The sequence below is a fragment of the Colletotrichum paranaense genome, assembly GCF_030867605.1.
Source record: "Colletotrichum paranaense strain IMI 384185 chromosome Unknown Scaffold_18.1, whole genome shotgun sequence".
Taxonomy (NCBI): Eukaryota; Fungi; Ascomycota; class Sordariomycetes; order Glomerellales; family Glomerellaceae; genus Colletotrichum; species Colletotrichum paranaense.
Window position 1 is genome coordinate 136,362 of NW_026848976.1, and position 19,636 is coordinate 155,997.

At 49.1% G+C, this 19,636-nt stretch overlaps 6 protein-coding genes across 6 annotated transcripts; 4 read left to right on the plus strand and 2 right to left on the minus strand.

Annotated features, from left to right (window-relative positions):
- Positions 1-1,264: 1,264 nt before the first annotated feature.
- CPAR01_15102 (uncharacterized protein) lies at positions 1,265-4,015 on the plus strand (the record flags this gene model as incomplete). Its single annotated transcript, XM_060499352.1, has 1 exon — positions 1,265-4,015. The coding sequence occupies one exon, from the start codon at positions 1,265-1,267 to the stop codon at positions 4,013-4,015; it is 2,751 nt and encodes a 916-aa protein (XP_060341784.1).
- A 434-nt stretch (positions 4,016-4,449) lies between these two features.
- Positions 4,450-7,087, minus strand: CPAR01_15103 (RNA recognition domain-containing protein 2; the record flags this gene model as incomplete). The annotated part of the gene is made up of 10 exons (XM_060499353.1): positions 4,450-4,592; positions 4,645-4,759; positions 4,814-4,893; positions 4,952-4,995; positions 5,053-5,081; positions 5,134-5,151; positions 5,204-5,261; positions 5,302-6,332; positions 6,384-6,557; positions 6,608-7,087. The coding sequence occupies 10 exons, from the start codon at positions 7,085-7,087 to the stop codon at positions 4,450-4,452; spliced, it is 2,172 nt and encodes a 723-aa protein (XP_060341785.1).
- A 1,750-nt stretch (positions 7,088-8,837) lies between these two features.
- CPAR01_15104 (uncharacterized protein) lies at positions 8,838-11,709 on the plus strand (the record flags this gene model as incomplete). The annotated part of the gene is made up of 10 exons (XM_060499354.1): positions 8,838-8,888; positions 8,955-9,965; positions 10,020-10,151; positions 10,219-10,320; positions 10,373-10,482; positions 10,539-10,692; positions 10,733-11,025; positions 11,097-11,253; positions 11,321-11,574; positions 11,631-11,709. 10 exons carry the CDS (start codon positions 8,838-8,840, stop codon positions 11,707-11,709), a joined length of 2,343 nt encoding a protein of 780 aa, XP_060341786.1.
- A 386-nt stretch (positions 11,710-12,095) lies between these two features.
- Positions 12,096-13,315, minus strand: CPAR01_15105 (histone-like transcription factor and archaeal histone; the record flags this gene model as incomplete). Its single annotated transcript, XM_060499355.1, has 5 exons — positions 12,096-12,125; positions 12,187-12,855; positions 12,924-12,977; positions 13,067-13,080; positions 13,231-13,315. The coding sequence occupies 5 exons, from the start codon at positions 13,313-13,315 to the stop codon at positions 12,096-12,098; spliced, it is 852 nt and encodes a 283-aa protein (XP_060341787.1).
- Positions 13,316-15,135: 1,820 nt separating this feature from the next.
- Positions 15,136-17,525, plus strand: CPAR01_15106 (ribosomal protein S10p/S20e; the record flags this gene model as incomplete). Its single annotated transcript, XM_060499356.1, has 6 exons — positions 15,136-15,345; positions 15,576-15,925; positions 16,355-16,500; positions 16,628-16,712; positions 16,776-17,203; positions 17,290-17,525. 6 exons carry the CDS (start codon positions 15,136-15,138, stop codon positions 17,523-17,525), a joined length of 1,455 nt encoding a protein of 484 aa, XP_060341788.1.
- Positions 17,526-18,160: 635 nt separating this feature from the next.
- Positions 18,161-19,629, plus strand: CPAR01_15107 (tryptophanyl-tRNA synthetase; the record flags this gene model as incomplete). Its single annotated transcript, XM_060499357.1, has 5 exons — positions 18,161-18,493; positions 18,621-18,701; positions 18,765-18,880; positions 18,985-19,103; positions 19,172-19,629. The coding sequence occupies 5 exons, from the start codon at positions 18,161-18,163 to the stop codon at positions 19,627-19,629; spliced, it is 1,107 nt and encodes a 368-aa protein (XP_060341789.1).
- Positions 19,630-19,636: the final 7 nt, after the last annotated feature.

Here is a 19,636-nt window from a genome sequence, read left to right on the forward strand (position 1 = left end):
TAATTACTTTTTAAATAGTTAAAAACTTCTCCTTATTTCTTATTTTTTTTAATAACTTTAAATTTTTCTTTTTATTCTCTCCGAATTTCTTATTTTATTATAATAATACTAAAATATTAATAATACTTAAGAATTAGTTAAGTATTTTGAAACTATTATATTATATAAGCTAGGTATTAATAATAATAATATTTATAAAAATATATACGTTTTTTTATTTTTAAATTAATAATAATTAGATTATACTTTTTTAAATAATCTTTTTATAAATTAAAATTATTAAATATAATATTAATAAGATTAAACTATTAGCCCCTAAGGTATCCCTATAGGTTAACGAGTTAGCGTTTTAGTATTTTAAATATTCTTAAAGTAATTAGTTTAATAATAATAATAATAATAATAATAATAGTAATAGCGTAATAATAATAAATAGTAAGAGAAGCGTTTTTTAATTTTAATAAAAAAAACGAAGTAATAAATATATATATATATAAATTAAAATTAAAAGCGTAGTAAATATTAATAATAAAAAGGTCGGTATTATTCTTAATAATAATAATAAGGGTATCTTTAATACTATATTATTATAAGCTATTATTACTTAAAAAGTAATAAACTTAACTAAGTAAGCGGTTTATAAAATAATAGTATTAAGTACTTAATATTATTATTAATAATCCGTAGTAATAAACTTTATAAAAAGGAAAGTTAAAAAATTAAAAAAATTTAAAAAAAAAATAGTTTATTAAGATAATAAGAGTATTTATTAATACTATATATTAATATTACATAATTAATATTAAGAACTGCCCGAGTAATTAATAAAGGTAGAATATAAAATTAAATAAGAAGTAATATTTAGCTATTTAAAAAGTAATTAGTATATTTTAATAAAATTATTAATATTTAATAATAATTATAATTAGTTATAATTAGTTATAAAGTTTTTTTAAAGTATATAATAAAAATACTTAATATTAACTTTAATAAACTAGCTTATTTATAAAGGCAAAGATGGCCCTTAGTAAGACAGACCGGACCCCAAAGGGGTAAATTCACTATTCTTAATATAAATATTATAAATCATCGATTCTACTCCTATACTTCTCGACTTATTACGCCCTTATGTTGCGCACCGGCTTTTAGTCGGCAGACGTCACGGCCGGACAACTTTAAACATCACCACCGCTGTTCTAGATCATGAGTGATTCCCTGATTGCAGACCCATCATCGCCATCGTCGACCTCGGTTCGGCGGCAACATGTGGTTTCATGGCCAAAACCCGTCGGCTAGGTCTCTTCTAATCGTCGTCTCGGTGCTGGCACTCGGCTGTACCTCAACTTCGAGCCAGGTATCTAGCTCAATCGACGCCTCACCCACAAACACTCAGATCGCCTTTTGTCAGTTCAAGACGATCAATTACATCACGCACACACTTCCTCAACAGTGTCTCAAGACCAGTTGGCCAGGCGGCAGGGCTGTCAGCGATGGTCCAACTCCGATGAACGACAACGCAAGCTTACCTCCCGACGATCCAACGAAAATTACACATAGTGCTGGGGATACCGTGGTCGCGACCACCAACGTCTCGACACTCGACCGGACAAGCAACGATAACACAAATCCGTCTCCTACCGAGACCGCAACCGATGATGAAGTCACACCGAGGCCTTTCATGTCCTTTGAGGAATGGAAGGAAATGATGCTCCGAAAGGCAGGTCAAGACCCCTCGGAACTCAAATCCCGGAAAACAGTCGAGCGAGCGACCGAGCAGGATAGAGCAACCAGAAGTTCAGGTCTTGATAGTCTCGGTATTGACGATGGGGAGATCGACTTGAACTTCGATGTTGTTTCTGAGAAAATCAGCAACATTGCATCAGCACCCCAGGCCATTCCGACAGAAGTGGCATCTCCCGACCAACAGCAAGAGCCTGTACTTTATGACGATGGCAGGACGCAATACTACCGGAGTAAGGACGCTGGAAAGACCTGCAAGGAAAGGTTCTCCTACTCGTCATTTGATGCTGGCGCAACAGTTCTCAAGACCAACAAAGGCGCGAAGAATGCCAAGGCCATCTTGGTTGAAAACAAGGATTCATACATGTTACTGGAATGCTCTGCAGGAAACAAGTTCGTAATTGTTGAGCTCAGTGACGATATTCTAGTCGACACCGTTGTGCTGGCCAACTTTGAGTTCTTTTCCAGCATGGTACGGCACTTCCGGGTTAGTGTGAGTGACAGGTATCCTGTGAAGGTTGATAAGTGGAAAGATTTGGGGACATTCGAAGCCAAGAATTCTCGGGACATCCAGCCCTTCCTCGTTCAAAATCCCCTGATCTGGGCTAAATACGTCAGGATAGAGTTCCTAACTCACTATGGCAATGAGTTCTATTGTCCAGTCTCGTTATTGCGTGTGCATGGCACACGAATGTTGGAGTCATGGAAGGACCAAGAGACGCAGACCGATGAAGAAGAGACGGTGGAAGAGCCTGTGGGCGAGCTGCCTAGTTCTGCCACGAACGCTGAGATTGGAGAGAATACAACGTTTGCATCCCCAGAGGGGGGCTCCTTAGAGGTGGCATCTGACACCTCGCCAGACCTGCTCATGCCGCGCCACATCTTTTCGCGTCTGGATTGGGATAACTCGACATGCTCTCCTTTAATGCTACTGCCGCATTCAGAGCCAATTCCATCGGACCCAGAACTGCAGACTGGAGATCGTGTAAAGCAAGGCTACCAACCATCAACACATGATCGATTTCGGGCCGGAGACTCTGCCAAACGTGTCTCTGAGGACAGATCGGCGTTTGCCCCAGCAAACTTGACAGATCAAGTTGACGAAACATACATCTCATCATCGGCGAAGTCTGTTCCTGTCGGTGTACACCAAAGCAGCACATACACCGAATCGAGGCCAGGAGGAGGAGAAAGTACGACATTGGGCACATCCTCAACAAAGACAGCACAGGCCACTGTCCAATCCCGCAATAAGCACAACTCAACAGCAGCGCCCTCGTCTCCTACAGTTCAGGAGAGTTTCTTCAAGGCCATTAGCAAGCGCCTGCAGTACTTAGAGTCAAATGTCTCACTGTCACTCAAGTACATCGAGGACCAGTCTCGCTACCTTCAAGAGACCCAGAGAATGGCCGAGAGGAGGCAGTTGTCTAGAATAGACATCTTCCTGGACAGTCTGAACAACACCGTACTGTCAGAACTGCGGACTGTTCGCCAGCAGTATGATCAGATATGGCAATCTACTGTCATTGCGCTGGAGAGTCAGCGAGAGCAGTCACAGAGGGAAACCGTCGCACTCAGCTCTCGGCTCAACATTCTTGCCGATGAAGTTGTGTTCCAGAAGAGGATGGCTATCGTACAGGCCATTCTTCTGTTGTCATGCCTCATCCTCGTCATATTCTCCCGAGCAATGACACAACCGATCCTGGCTGGCTCCTTTGATCTCGGTCGAACATCGAATCTGAACCATGCCGAATCTGGCATCAGATCCGAACAAGTTGCTCAGAACACATATACCTCCGTGTATGACAGTTTTGGCCGGCCGTTTGACGGGGAAGGCCGTGGCGAAAGAGCCTCAACGGAGGGGGGTTCTGGAGCCTTGCAAAACTTGCAGGGCACGCCTGCAAGGCTGCTCACGCCGGCATCAGAAGATGGATACAGTTGCCAAGCCTCAGAGAGCAATCTGTGTGGCCCTGATAGGTCTATGATGTCGCAAACACACCCATTTGGTACATTTACTGACAATGACTCCACTGGGGATTGCCATGACTCATCCGTGGATTTTGGCGAGCATCTTCTCCTTGAGGCAGCGGCTGGAACATTAAATGATGCGGCACGGCATGGTTGTGGAATTTTGCCCCAAAACTCACTTCGTTCAACTAGAGTTCTTCTAGACCCCCCGCCACTGGAGAGCGACGCTGAGGCTCGTTTAGCAAATCAACCTCTTGGGGTCGTCTCATCTACGGTTCGCAAACCACTACCAGCTTTACCAGAGTGAGTATCTCACTTCGGCTCACAAAACCCCACCATGTACCGTATCCAACTCGACTTTGTGTTAGGTTCCTCACATCATTGCCATCGCATTGACGAATGGAACCACATCATACCCATTGCCGTGGGCGGCGTGTTGTATGCAGCATCGTGGCAACAATGGGTTTTGTTATTGAAATGAGAGAAAGCGCAGGAACACACTTGGCACGGCTGAGAGATTATGCAGCCATGATATCTTAGCAGAGTATAGCTAGGTACTAATGATTACACGTTCATGACGCTTCCAGAAAGCTCCAGTATATAACAATCAAAGTTGGAGCCCCATGTATGTGGACAGAACTTCAATGTCTCAATTCCCCCTAGTAATATTGCGATGCCAGTACTTTCATGCGACCTGCATTATCCCTTGAAACTGCCTCTCAAATTCCTCCACCCACTACCTTAAGCATGATACATGTATGGCTGCATAGATGCTTCGAAGTCATGTTCTTCGAGGGCGGCCAATCTGGTACCTCGGTCATACTGCGAGCGTCTGCGGCGTTGCTCGTCGCGGAAATGCTGTCCAGCGTTGGGTGTGAAAAGCCCTGCGAGGTTCCTGTTAGCATGGTCTAGTAAACATCGGCGATCCTTTCGTACCAACGTGTTCTGCATTTTCGCAGCTTCGCTTCATCTTCGACTGGTTGTCTGGCTCTGGAAAAGACTCCTCCTCTCCCGCGAGCTCTGGGACGGGCCCATTGCAAGTGTAGAACAGCTACATTGTAATTAGTGTTCAGCTCTGTCGCGCGACTGGTGGAAGCTCGCTGACCTTGGGACGATAATGCGTTGCTTCGAGCATTACGGAGCTGTTTCTAAACTTCTGGACAAGACAATCCTTGCCCTGAATGGCTTTGAGAGAGCATGTCAGCAGGCCAGTTTGACGCTTATCCCACTTCGCGGCACTCACTAGCATAGGAAATTTCAGCGACCTTGTCGCTCTTGAAACAGTTCCTGGGTCGATGTAAGCTGGTGTAATGTCGTCTGGACTGATTGTTACGTTCAACATACCATCTCTGGTTACCTCTGGTATTGACGAACTGTAATCTGAACATCAGCACTGCCGCGAACGCAAGGTCTGGGCTTACCGACATCAATGATGTCCAACGGCTACGAAGCAATGTCAGTAACACGTTACAGGCTCTCCAAAGGTCAGACTTACATCCACGAAATTGATAAAAGCGTATCCGACACTAGGGGAGTCCTTCGTGGTTAGCGACCTGATGCATGATGAGTTTTGAGACTGGCGATATTGCTTACTTGCAGTCATTGGCGAAATCAATCCGGAGATACATGAAGTCATACTTGCCCCAGCTAGATTCATCAACGATCCGCTTGAGCATTGCTTGATCTACCTTGTTCGGAATGTTGCGAAGCATGATCTCAGCATTGTCAGTCTGAGTATCCAACAACATCAACACATTACTTACCGTGGTGCGAACATCTGTTCCTTCACGGATGCGGTTCACATCGACGTGGTTGTGGTGGCTAGCAACATTATAATAGGGTGATCTGTTGACTCTGGCTGCATTCTGCCTTCGGGGCTCGGCTCTGGTGCCAGGAGACATCGATCCCATCATTGGCATGCTCGGTGAAGGCTGTGAGAAAAGATGGTTCGTGAACTGATACCTCGCTGAGTCGGATGTAGACGTAGGCGGTGAGAGGCGCTGGCCATCATTCAGAACGTACGCTGTACCTGGCTGAAACTGCGGCTGGCACAAGATGGGCCACATCGCCAGAGGGGAAACCTGGATACCGAGAGGGGGGTATGGAGATCCAGGCACGGGTATGGACACTCCCTGAGGCATGAGAGGCATCGAATTAGCTTGATTGGAGAGAGAAAGTGCATGAAGGGCACTTGTCAGATCGTGCCTAGGCGTGGTTGGGCTGTGGTCGTCGGTCGGGCCGTCTTGGGGATCTTGAGCCGCATGAGGAATCTCGTTTTCGTCCAAAAGCGACAGGGTGATGTGGATCCCCTTGAAAATGATTAGCTCACTTCCAACGTTGTCCCCGTGTAGTTTGCCAGCGCTCGATGAGCTTACTTCGACAATTATGTTGTTGATCATAACCACGGCTGTGGCAGCTTCTGCCTGGTCACTGAACTGAATGATAGCTCTGTATACCGAAGGATCATTCTTCTGCTGAGCATGATATGCCGAGAGTTGGCCCCGCGACTGCAGCATGCGCTTGAGAACTGCTTCGGTGCGGATAACGTCGAGTGGACAGGGAGGAATAGCTAGGGCAACAATGGCGACCCAAGCTCCAGACTTGACTCTGTTCCTAATGGCAAGCTTCTCGAATATCAGTTATGAGACTTCAGTAAGAGATCCAATAAGACGCACTTCTGAAAAGTCAACATTTGACAGATAGTCGATTTCAAAGTCAGCCTCGACTCGATAAACGTTGTCGTGGACCAAAACGGCGTCACGAATGTCGCTGAACTGGACGGAGATTCGCCCTCCCCTGTGGAAGATCTGTCGCGGTTCTTGGAGTGAGAGACCAAGTCGCTGGAGTTTCTAACTACTTGTTAGTCAAGATATTACGTGACGGGAGGCAAACCACTCACCACGAGACAAGTATTCAGATCGGTGATGCCAATGTTTCGGTTTTTGGAGCCGATTATGAGACATTCCGAGAGTTCACCAACATTCCTAACTCCAACTGGAAAGACGCTGGAAGCTGATTGCCTGTCTCGGTCGAGAATTGCGAATTCAACGTTCTTGTCCAGCGGTGAAGAGAAGGGCTGGAAAGTAGAGGCAGTCGGCGACAGCTTCTGATGGCACGTGTTTGAACTTGTAGTGATGAAAGGGTCCTTCTCGGCACTAGACAAGACATTGCCAAAGGCACTCGAGGGAAATCTCGAGGGAGTGGTCTCTGGCGAGGCTTGCACAATTGATTTGAGAAGACGAGAGGACCTCGTGGCGCTTTCCTCTGGGGAGAAGGCGGTCAACCTTGTGTCAGGCGTTCCCTTGAAGGAATCGGCAGCGCCCACAGAGGAGTGAGGCGAAGAAGGGTTAAACATGACGTTCTCATGGGTTTGGGCCATCTTGTCTGTCGTGATGTTTCTTCTCGACGAGCGATGCCTCTCAACCCAACAAGTGAAGACGAAGGGGAGGAAAATGAGAGAGTGGTGTCTGATTAGTAAGGGAAAGAGATCGAACTACCGAGACCCGGGGGATGATAGATGGAGTTGACAGGCTTGAGTCTCAACGCAACAGGCAGAAGATTGAACTCTGTTGCTTGCCCGCGAGGCAGCCGTGCCCCTGCAGAAGTCTCGGACGGGTGACGATACCGAGTAGTTCTCACCTTGGGAGAGGCCGACAGCGAGAGTTCAGGACAAGTTGAGGATGCGTGGGCCTACGCGTGCTATGCGCCGACAAAGATGACCAGGTAGGTAACGTCAGGTAGTCGGGGTGGAAGTAGGAGAGATGTGTATGAGTCTGGGGGCCTCGTGGAAAAATGTGAAAATGAGGTGTGCGAGGGTGGATGTTGGTGCAGCGCAAGTTGAGAAGGAAAGAACCTGCCCTTCCTGAAGGCAGCGAACGGAAGGAGCCTGCCTACCTTATGTAGCAGTTGGTGGGCAGGTGGTGAAAAGGGGGAAGGCACGTCGCAAGGTGGATTCCTTCTCTCCTTCCCCGGCAGTGACACTTTCCTTCCGTGGTGGACGAAGGAATATTACGAGGGCTTGCACCTGCCTGCCTCCAAAGTCTGAAGTTTCACCTTACCTACTGAAGATTCCTCCCTCACCACACGAGCTTCGTCTTCAACCAGCCCACGAAGGAGATAGCAGCTCACCAAAGCATCCTTCGAATTACTTTAATTGAATGCAACGTAATGGAGGCAGTCATCCAGGAGTAGCCACATCAACCAATATGCATCAGGTGTACCTGCCCCAACTTACAACCTCTCACACTTCCTTCCCATACTCCGAACGAGGGAGCAGCGAGCCGATCGGGACCGCTGGAAGGACACTGTTCGCACCAGTTCCGAGGCAGGTACATGACGACAGAACTGTGCCGTAATATTACTGTTCTGTGGAGAGGTGTAAGTCCAGCGTGGTGACACGAAGAGAGCGAGAGAGGCCAGTGCTTGTAGATGCCGTTCGTGTTCCTGTTAGGCTTCTGAAAGAAGTATGGTAAGCAGCCCGAGGTCATCCTTTATGAAGAATGTAGGATCAAAACTGAATGGACTTGCCATGTCTGGAAAAGTTTGGCACTACGGTCCACTATTAGCTGGTGATGATCTAAACATAACCGTTGCCCAGTATCAAGTTGGAGCTACGTTATGAGGGACGGGACCCACCCACCCCGCAAACCGGGAGACAAGGTCCTTGGCTGCCGGAGGACACGGCCCCGGGATGGAAGGTCACCCACGTCAAAGTGGTGCTGCCAGGTATGCCAGGGTACCTTACTTTCCATGCTAGCACCTGCATTAGTGGCGCTGACCGAGCCTAGTCCAAAAAGGAAGAGCCTCCTCAGGCCTGCATAGCAATCCGCATATCTTAGCTCCGACATCACCAACCGCCGGGTGGAGCTTACTTACCTAGTACCAGTCTATCGACCTACCTGAGCATCCGTACCTTAACACAGGGCCACCGGCACAACCCAATCGCCTTTTCGTCCACGTTCGTCAGATTTCATTGAACTGGCCGCTTCTGCCTCAACCAGAGACTTGCTCATGCCCAGCCCAAGCCACGAAGCTGGTTCTACAATAAAGCGCCACCGCCTACCGACTAAACGAACCCCGTGTCCAGTCCACCCCAACGAGACCGCGTACTGCGCAAGGCATGGAACAAGATGCCTCGGCGCCCGCAGACCTATGATGATTATGGCGCAGCCGTCCAACAGGTTGAATCTGAGCCTTGATACCAACCGCACACATCTTTTTCATTTGCTAACTCGAACTTGCCCCAGATCATCATCACTTCATCTGACGCAGACTTTCTCGACCAGCTCATTCCGGTCCTCAAAGATGCTTCGCACTCGAATCGAACCCCCTCGCTGATGCAAAATCTCGTGCGATATGCCGAAGACAGAGAGTCTGATATCGAGAGAATAGGCTTGACAAAGCACGAGGAGTTTCTTGGTTCCGTGAACCAACTTCAGAACGTGCGCGAAGGCACTGTTACTCTCACAGCAGAGATTCTCAGATTGAACCAGTCAATCCAGGCCAGCACCGAGAAGCTTGCTGACCAGAAGCAAGCTCTGGTCAACACAAGAGCTGTTCGGCAGAATATTGCCGACGCATCGGATGCTCTGAAAGAGTCGCTCAAGATCCTCCACGCTGTCAATCATGCCCATGACCTGATCCGTACTAAAAAATATTATGCAGCACTCAAGTCACTCGAGGACTTGCAGAATGAGCATCTGATTCCGACGATCCAGAATAAGTACGCCACTCAGCATAGACTAGCCGATGTGATCCAAAAGTCGATACCCGCATCTCAGAAAATCATTTCTGAAGCCGTTATGACCGACCTAAATACCTGGCTGTTTCGAATTCGCGAGACCTCACAGTTCCTTGGTGAGGTCGCGTTCTATCACACCGAACTTAGAAGGGCGAGACAGAGAGAACGTGTGGAGCGAGACAGTTTCCTCAACAACTTCAGACTCAACTCGTCGATCGAGCTGGTCTTTGACGAAAGCGAAGAGTTCGACGTGCTCGACAACGAGGAGCTACGGGTTGACTTCACCCCGTTGTTCGAGTGCCTTCATATCCACAATGCCCTGGGTCAAAGCGAGAAATTCCGTGCCGAGTATGCTACAACTCGTCGCCAGCAGAAAGATTTACTACTGCCAAGCACGGTGAATCTTGTTGCAGAGGATGAATCCTCCCTGAGCAGTCTCCTCGAAGGCATTGCTGGTTTTGCCATCATCGAGAAGGCGACCATGAGACGAGTCCCCAACTTGCGCTCTGCGGTTGATGTAGGATGACGCTCCCCTCGGCCTCCCTTTGTGCTAGTGCTGAATTGTTCTTAGGTTGACGAGCTATGGGACTCAATGTGTCACACGGCTATCACATTGACCTCCCAGGCCCTCAATGAAGTCAGCAACGCCGAGATACTACTCAAGATCAAAGGCGTTATAGCTCTTTTCATTCAAACCATGGAGGTAAGCAGTTTTGTTGAGTCGTGTGCTACTCTTCAAAACCCGTTTCCTGACATTTGATCCACAACAGGGCTGGGGCTATTCTGTTTCTATGCTGGACAACTTCCTGCTTACGTTGTTTGACAAGTATGCAGAGCTTTTGAAGCGTCGCTTCAGCGAAGACTTCCAGGAGGTACAGAATCTTGTCCGCTTAGGCAAAGTTTGGGGTAGCTAACGCGAGCTAGATTGTGTCAACGGACGACTACATGCCTATGGCAATTAATACTCGTGAAGAGTATGAGAAGGTGGTGAACGTTAGCTGGTTTTCCCAAGAAAAACCGCTCGAGGAGCTCAGGTAAGCAAGCCTATTGTCTGACCATATCCTTACTCAAGTGTCTGATCATCATTCAGCTTCCCCTGCGTTTTGCCATTCTCGCAGATGTATCCACTTTGCTGCATCGACATTCGCAACTTCTTGAACCAGTTCTACTTCTTCTCCGATGACCACTTCCAGCATCCAAATGTAATCGACGACACACTTCGCAAGGCAAGTAACATGGCTGGTGTAACTTGAGAAACGTTACTGACTCTTCAACAACTTGCAGTCGCTTGACGAGCTGCTGACCGAAAAGGTTTGCAAGTCTCTCGTCGAGAGGCTGAGCTCACAATATCTCGGGCAGATTGTGCAGATTCTCATCAACCTAGAGCACTTTGAAGCCGCATGCCAGGAGCTTGAGCAGCTTCTTATCCGAGCAAGATCGTCTACGTCAGCTGGCGGCCCTGTCACGCTTGTTGCCACTGAAGAATTCCGAAACAACAAAAAGACAGCCGAGAAGCGTATTTTCGAACTTGTCAACTCAAAGATCGATGACCTTGTGGATACAGCTGAATATGACTGGTATGTTGGACTAGACTGTTTTCGACTACAAACGAAACGCCTCGTTGATGTTGACTAACAACGGTATATAGGATGGTGACTACGACATCTCCCGACCCAAGCAGCTACATGCAGACTATGACCCGGTATCTTTCGACCATCATGAACTCGACGCTTCTAGGCTTGCCAAGAGAAATTAAAGAGCTCATATACTTTGATGCACTCAGCCATGCCGCTAACAAGATTCTTGTGAGTTTCTTGATGTCCCGGACAGTCCCAACTCGTTCCGACATCACTGACATATGTTGTCGTGCAGGCGTTGCCACTTTCCCCGGACGTGAAGCATATCAACACCAACGCCGTCGCGGCCTTGGCCAAAGACGTTCAGTATCTCACCGAGTTTGTCGACAGTCTTGAAAACGGAGCCATGCTACGAGAGAACCTGGACGAACTCCAACAAACGATCAACCTGATGCAGTCTGACAATCACGACGAATTCTTTGATATTTCAATTCGCAATAAAAAGTTTGGTCGCGTAGACGCATTGAACGGTCCCATCCTACTGGAAAAGTAAGGCTCGAGATCACTTTCGTCTTCCCACACTCAAATATTGACATTCCTTACAGGCTTACCTCGAATGCCCAAGGTCCTACACGCAGCGCTCCTCTCGCCAACTTTTCATCCAGATTCGGTATGATGAAGTGAGAGCCGTTTGCCTCCCAGATGATGTGTGCAGAACCTAGTGCATGCAAGGGGTACTCTGTTGAATAAACCAGCACGCGTCATATCTGAGTCCTGCTGAAGCAAATACCCATTTGTATTCTCTCCGGGATGTTACTAGGCTCAGATATGGAGCTCATAGCTTTCCCCTCCGCAACCTACTAATTACTCAAGAGGATCAATCCATCGTGAAGCACTGGCAGATTCGATGCTGTCCCGTCATCATGGCTCTCGTCGCTAATAATGCCTTGAACGCCTCTACGCCGGATCGAAATCGAAACGATAACTTGGCCCCTATTTTTGCTTCACCTGTGAGGGGTAAACTGAAGATAGCCGCTGTAGACACATTTGTTGCTGCGCGTGTCCATCGTCTACTCGAACTCCTCGCTGGACATGGGAGGCTGTCAAGTTTGTCAGCCCGTTCGTGGCGTAGCGAATCATCAATACTGGACAGACACTCACCTGCTGTGGCTGCATAGTTCCATAACCATACATGCCCTCAATCTCGCCATACATGGGTTGTTGAGCTTGTCCATAGGGGGCAGAGGGGCCTGGCTGTACTTGGCCGGGGTACATATTCGGGTTTTGGCGATAATCCTGATCGGGCCCAAGAGCGTGGCCAGCGAGACCGTAATCAGTTGCCGCCATGGGATGCGAGGAGGACGAATGGTTTGCTGGTTGTGGCATGGAGCCATGCTGGCCTGGCATTTGGGGGTTTGCTTGGGCTGGAACGCCTTGGGGTGTGGGAGCAGCCTGTCCCGCTGTTCTCTTGGCATGCGAAGAAGCCTCCTCCCGAGGAACTATGTCAATAAGAAAATCAAACATGTCCGATTTGGCGAGGGCAGACGCAATGTCAGATCGCTGTAAAGTGCGCCGCTTGTTCTCTTCGGCGTGTATCCATGCCCGCATCGTGAGTTCCGTGATGAAGATGTCGCAGCCCTTTGCGAAGAGGATGGGTGCTTCGGCAGATATCATTTTGACTTCGGGATCAGCCTTCATAACTTTCTTGATGCGCGCCAGGGGCAGTTGATGCAGCTTGTAGTCATGGTTGTCGCTTTCCAAATGATTGATGGTCTGCTGCCAGTAGGTTGTCAAGATGTCCTTGTACTGGCCGGTCAAGCCTTGATGAACCTGTCATGTGGCAACGCGCGTCAGTCGACTCCAGATTCATATGAAAGGGAATGGGGGTGTGACCGCACATTTGCCCAAGGGCCGGTGTAAAGTTCGGCGGGAGCGAAACCCTGGGCCGATAGCTGTGTGCGTGATTAGATACGGCTCATGAGATGGATCGTATGCGTTGCAGGTAGACGCCGTTTGCGAGTCGCAAGGAGGAGATACGAACCGCAGCACTTGCGCCTAAGTTTGAAGATGGACATCAGTACAACTGTGGTAAGAAGAGGCTGGGATGAAGTGAAGGAGGTAGCTCGCGTCAAGAGTGCGCTCCCATCGCGCATTCGCGCGTGATCGGGGAGGGTAGGCGAGGGGGTTGGTTGCATTTCCACTTACCATAATGGCCGCCATGAGACGTATCATACACAGGCTGCGGGCGGCCTTGCTGGGCATGAGAGCCAGGCTGATTTTGAGGGTCCATGGTAGCTGTCGCGAGAAACAGTGATTCCTGACTGTACCTAAGGTGGTTGAAAATGGTTGATGCGTGGAATTGGTGGGCAACGCGATGGGAAAGCTGCGAATCACAGGTGTGTGGGGTTTGTCGGGTCGTCTGTCGGACGTTCAAGGTGTTGATTGAGACTTGCGATCAGTGCTCTGGCGCGTCTCGGCTCGGAGGCGCGGTGAGATACGCAAATCAGATGCTTAGAGTCGGATTGCGATGCACGGGCTACCAACCATTGAGAGACCCTTGAGGCGTTGGGACTCTGGACTTTGGGAGGACGGTGGAGGAGAGAGCAGACAGCGGGTAAATGTCCGGCAGGTCTCCAAGATAAGGTACCTAGGGCAAGGTGGGTAGGCAATGTAGGTAGGTACTTCGGTTCAGCGCCGCGGACTGCCTCTGTCAACAACTTCGGTTGCCCGTAGGTAAGGTAAGCACGCAAGGTATTGCACCTCAGGGAGCCAAGGATGAAGAATCGAACGATTTAGGGTGGAAGGAGGTGAGTACGGATAGACAGCAAACGCCAGTGATATGTTGGATCCCTTTAACTAAAGATATAATACTTGAAGCCGGTTGATGTGTGCGACAGGCGAACTTGAACGCGATACTGGCGACTGAGCGCCCATGCGATGAGGTGAGTGGGCTCGACAGACCTCTTATCGGGGGCAGATGTGAGGTACCTTAGGTAACAGCCTCTTCCATAGGCAGCGTCATTAGGAACAAGGATGTACCTCGGTAAGGTAAGGCAAGGTACCTAGAATCTTGAAAGCACAAAACCTGGAGGCTGGCATAAGGTAGGCTGATGTCCATTGGTCAGGTTATGGATGCCTTACGAGACTAAGGTACTTCAGGGTATGTGGGCGGTACCTTGTTAAACCTGTCATGAGTGCCTGACCGCTAAAAAACCACCCGACTGAGATAGGTGTGCTGGATGGACATCACGGCCTGACTGCAAGGCAACGCTACCTCACCTTACCACACCTCACCTTACCTTACTACCTTGCTTACCACCCTAGGCACCTGACTGTGTGCGTAGTTTGACACCTTAAGGTAGGGAACCAAGTCCTCAGCGTGGCCCGGGTAATTCAAGCGACGTGTAATGACACCTAAGGTACAATCCACGATACGTTCTTGGTAATCGAACATACCTTCAATTCAACCTTTAGGTGTTGAGCACTTTACGATCGGGCAATGCAGCAATAGGTACTTAGTACTCTGCAGGCAGGAACGTTGGTATCTTGGGTGCGACATGCAGCCTCAATTCTCAGAGCACACCGAATTACTCTATTCAGCTGCCTGTTGGGCATCCCACGGCCTCGTCCATCACGCAGCCCCTTGGGAGGCCGAGTCGCCCCAAAATTTGGTGCTGCCATTTCCTATCTGACGCCAGACAATATTAGATATGCCGTGAAGGTGATGTGGTCCCCAGTTGCGTAGAGCTGCATGTGGCCGATGACGTGGCTGAGAATCGAGAATCCAATACGACTGCACTGTAGAGCAATGCGCTCCAATGCGGCGGGAGTCTATGAGCTGGCCAGGGCAGCTGGTCTTTCATCGCTTCCGGCTTACATAACAGCCTGTGTATCGATGCATTACCTAATACATAGTAATCACCTCCAACCTAACCGACGCGCCTCAATTCACTATCCACTCGTGTCGAATCCCATTGCCCCACTAGACCTTTAAAGACGAAAAAAAAAATCTTGCTTCAGTCGGCACAGCTCTCTTCTTTCTCCTCGATCCTTTTCTTCACACAGCTGATCCTCCCGTCAGCTCCCATTGTTCAATCGCACATTATCGCTATGCCAGAGCTGTGCGATGGGCGTCTTGATGAACTCCTGAAAGAAGCGGCTAGTCGCCTCGCGACGAAGCAGCCGCCACGGCCCAAGGATTGCACCTTGATTGCTATGAAGGCCGCGCCTGCCAATCCAACTCTGGATTCAAAGGTGCAAGCCAAGGCACAAGACCCAAAGAGCGTTATGCTTCGCGATCCTAGGCCAGCGGAGAAGAAGGTACGTTGCAGCGCCTCGCGCAATTTCTACTCCTTACCCTCCACCACTCACATCTCCTGATGAGAAGCAACCCCTGCTTTATTTTCTTGATGTGGTGACGGTGCCCGTCTTGGGTTACCTGCCACGCCAAAATGATCATTTATTTCATAGTTACTCTGATTTGAGACTCTCTCCCGATTCTGTGCCCTGCCTATTAGTCTTCCATGGACCTGTGAGCTAACAGCAGACAGACTGCCAAAGATAATGCTGGCCCGGGCTGGTTTGGCATTCCCAAGACAGACCCTAACGACCCCGAGCTGAAGCGAGACCTTCAGATTCTTCACATGAGAGGAACCGCCATCGATTCTAAGCGACACTACAAGAAGGAATCCCTCAAGGCCAAGGTACCTCGCTACGCTCATGTTGGACGTATTGTCGAGGGCCCGACCGAGTTCTACAGCGCTCGCTTGACACGCAAGGAGAGAACGCAGACACTGGTGGATGAGTTGTTAAGCGCAGAAAAGGCGTCGGGCAAGTTCAGATCCAAATATGAGGCGATTCAAACGAAAAAGGCGAGCGGCAAAAAGGCCTTTTACAAAAAGTTGGTGGAGCGCCGCCGGCGCAGCCGCCAGTAGCCAGAAACACGTTTTACTCTGGCTAAAGATGTCTCTTTTAAATTCGTGATACCCGAAGTCGCTGGCTGATAGCTGCGCGAAACAAATAAAAAATCAAACATGAACTATTGCCTCGAGTCGCAGGTGTCAGGAATGCAAGACATGATGGATGTGAATATTCGATAACATAGTGTTGAATTCAATCACGACAATGAACTGTCCTTGAGAATGCAACCAAGCGCTCTATATGAATTACCCAACGAAGCAGATTTAATGTGTTGAAGCAACGCGAGGTAATAAATCGTCATATGCATAAAACGAGGTATTCAATAAAGTGGACCTTTTTTCTTTTCTTTTGAAAACGGCTGTTCCCACGCAGCTTACCTCATATATGAATAACTTGCGGGTACCTTTAGATTTTACCGTCAGGATCCGTACTCGACCCTTTCCGCATGGCAACAGCATCGCATTGCTCAAGTATCTCGGTACATATGCAGAGAAGATGCGCGCTTCGACACTGTTGAGGCCAACCGCCCGCTGCCTGGCGCGGTCACATTTACAGGTTTGTTGGTACTCCTCTCGCGGCGTTGACGTTGCGTGGACGAGGCAAAAGTTGTTCTCTCACTGACCATTCAATCCTGGTTCGCAGGGAACCCTGAGACCATCATGGACTCGCTCACTCAACACAGAGACGCCGCAAGCCTCAGTGATGCAGCCTTCGAAAGCTCCCGAACCAACGAGAAACTCGCAGGCTATTAGCGAGTCTGACCCTGTGTAAGTACTCACTGCGACTGGGCCATACAATATGCGGTGATATTGATGATTATCACTTGCAAGGCAACATTTCTTCGGGAAGACCAAAGAGAACGAACCAAGATATCCTCGAGGCGTTCAGGCACTCTATCTCCAGCCACTACGTCGCGAAGCCGAGTACGGAATTCCTTCATGCGACCTTCAGCTGCGCTCATACAGTTTGAGGAACCTCGAATTCTTCTCCGACTTTGCCCTTCGCGCAGCGTACTACCTGAAGCTCCCAGCATTCGGCCCTGTGCCACTGCCTCGAATTACTGAACGATGGACGGTTCCCCGGAGTAGTTTCATCTTCAAAAAGTCACAGGAGAACTTCGAGCGTATAACGATGCGTCGCCTTGTTCAAATCCGCGACGGAAATCCTGAGACGGTTCAATTGTGGCTAGCTTTTCTCCAAAAGCACGCCTATTACGGCATTGGTATGAAGGCCAATGTGTGGGACTTTGGAAAGCTTGGTAGGTCATAACAACGGAAGACGTCGTGCAGGCAGGTCCCTGCTTGCTCGTTTGAAGCAAGATTTAACGTGTCATTCTTTTCCCAGGTGTCGGCAAGGCCATGGATGCCATTGATCCAGAGACGACTGAGGCGATTGACTCGCGGTGGAACCATCTGGGTCAAAACCGGGAACTTGATACAGTCGAGAAAGTGGAGGAGTTTTTGGCTACAGTCCGGTTCGATAAGGATAGTGGCAAGCGATCAGAGGGGGAGCGGCGGTTCCTCCAGACCCAATGGAAGAAAGACGAGGCGGCCAAAAGGAAGGCAGCCTTAAACGTCTGAGAGTTCATGCCACCGATATGTCGACGTATAAGTTGGCGTGTCGGACCTAGGGAGAGTATTGGGGACAGCCAAAGAAAGGAATGACAAAAGGCTCTGTCAGTGTATCGAATAGTTGGAAAGGGACCCCGTCGTGAGTGTGTCCTGTGTAAATCATAAATATCAAACCTGGCCCTTGTCGCGTTGGGTCACAGACTGCTATTCTTATGTCGTTTACAAAGGCTTGTGCGCCTGCGATCTGCTCGCCATTGGGCATCATATCATGACAAAATCCTCAACTATGTCTCCAGGCCCAGGGCCAATCACACCCCGTTATAGCAATATAGACAGAACGGAAATAACCGGTTCATTGCCCCATGCGTCGGATTTCTCACCCTTTCGTTCGGTCAGTGAGTTTATCATGTTTGTGTACGCCAACGATTCAGAGCACACGGGCTGGCAGGTATGAACTGTCATTGAGCTTGCAACTATTTTCGGGGGTTAAAGCCATCTGCGGGTCTTACCTAACCTCTTGACGCCTCGGGCCTATTTCGTTATTGAGAACACAAAGTGAGTACAATGCCTGAAATTCTCGTTCTTCCTAAATTAAAAATCGTTGTCAGACCTCTCTACTCTGAACATTAATACGACTCTTCCTCATGTGGCAACGTTCGAGGCGGGCAGTCCACCGGCTCAAGGTTCCGGCCGGACGCCGCGACGCGTCAAGTGGGAATCACCAAGTCATTTTCTCGGGCATCCAGCCTACGGGAACACCGCACCTGGGCAACTACGCCGGTGCCATCCGCCAATGGGTGCAACTCCAAGCCAAGCCTTCTGAGAGCTGCAAACTTGTGTATTCTGTCGTCGACTTGCACGCTATCACCGTACCCCAGAACGCAAAACAGCTCAGGCAATGGAAGAGGGAAACGCTGGCAGCTCTGTTGGCTGCAGGTATCAACCCCGAACGCTCGACTTTATTCTATCAATCATCTGTATGTTACGATCAACCCCTCCGCGCCTCCCTCCCCATCTCTCACACATATTTGTATACCCAAAGTCGTTTACCTGGGCAATCGCTGAAGCCACCCTGACCCCGAAGACTGACAATTCAAACATCAGGTCCCGGCGCATTCTGAGCTCATGTGGATCTTGAGCTGTACAGCCTCGATGGGTTACTTGTCACGAATGACACAGTGGAAGGTCTAGTACTATACCGTCTCTTGATCAATAGACAAATTACTGACACCAGGTACTTCTTGACAGAGCAAGCTGTCACTCTCAAATGATGCCACCATTCTTGATGAAGGTGCGAAAGCCTCGCTGAAGCTCGGCCTATTCTCATATCCCGTCCTGCAGGCTGCTGACATTCTCGTCCACCGGTACGTTCACTTGGCCGTATCTCCAAGAGCTCCATGTTATTCACCTGCCGCCTGCAGCTATCATGGGAATCATGGTGCAATGCACTTGATTAACTTTCGTTCAGAGCCACTCATGTACCCGTCGGTGATGACCAGAGACAGCACTTGGAATTTGCTCGCGAGTGTGTAACAAATTTCAATCACAACTTCGGCCCTCTCTTGGTGTCTCCTGAGACCATCACATGTGAGTTTGTCTAGCTATCTTTCTTATCATCATCTATCTCCGGGGCCCAATTCCCTAACAAGATATAGCACCGACACGCCGGGTTATGTCGTTGCAACAACCAACCCAGAAAATGTCGAAATCCGCTAGGGACCCGAGGTCACGTATCCTGATCACCGACACGCCCGAAGAGATCAACGTCAAGATAATGAGTGCATTGACAGACTCCTCTAATAATGTTTCCTATGATCCGGCTGACCGGCCGGGGGTATCAAACCTGTTGGAGATCCTCTCTATTTTTGATGTTCATACCAGGAACCCAGCTCAACTCGCCGACTCTTTTTCTCATGCCTCTCTCAAAGATCTTAAGCAAGCCGTCTCAAGGGCTGTCGTCGAGGGGCTTGGCGGAATCCGTGAGCGCTACATGGAGCTTCTGTCTGTTGACGAGGGGCGATATCTCGATGCCGTCGAAGCAAAGGGTGCCAGCAAGGCCCGTCTCAATGCCAACGAAACAATGGCCCTAGTGAGAGAAGCCACGGGGCTGTGAAGCCTCA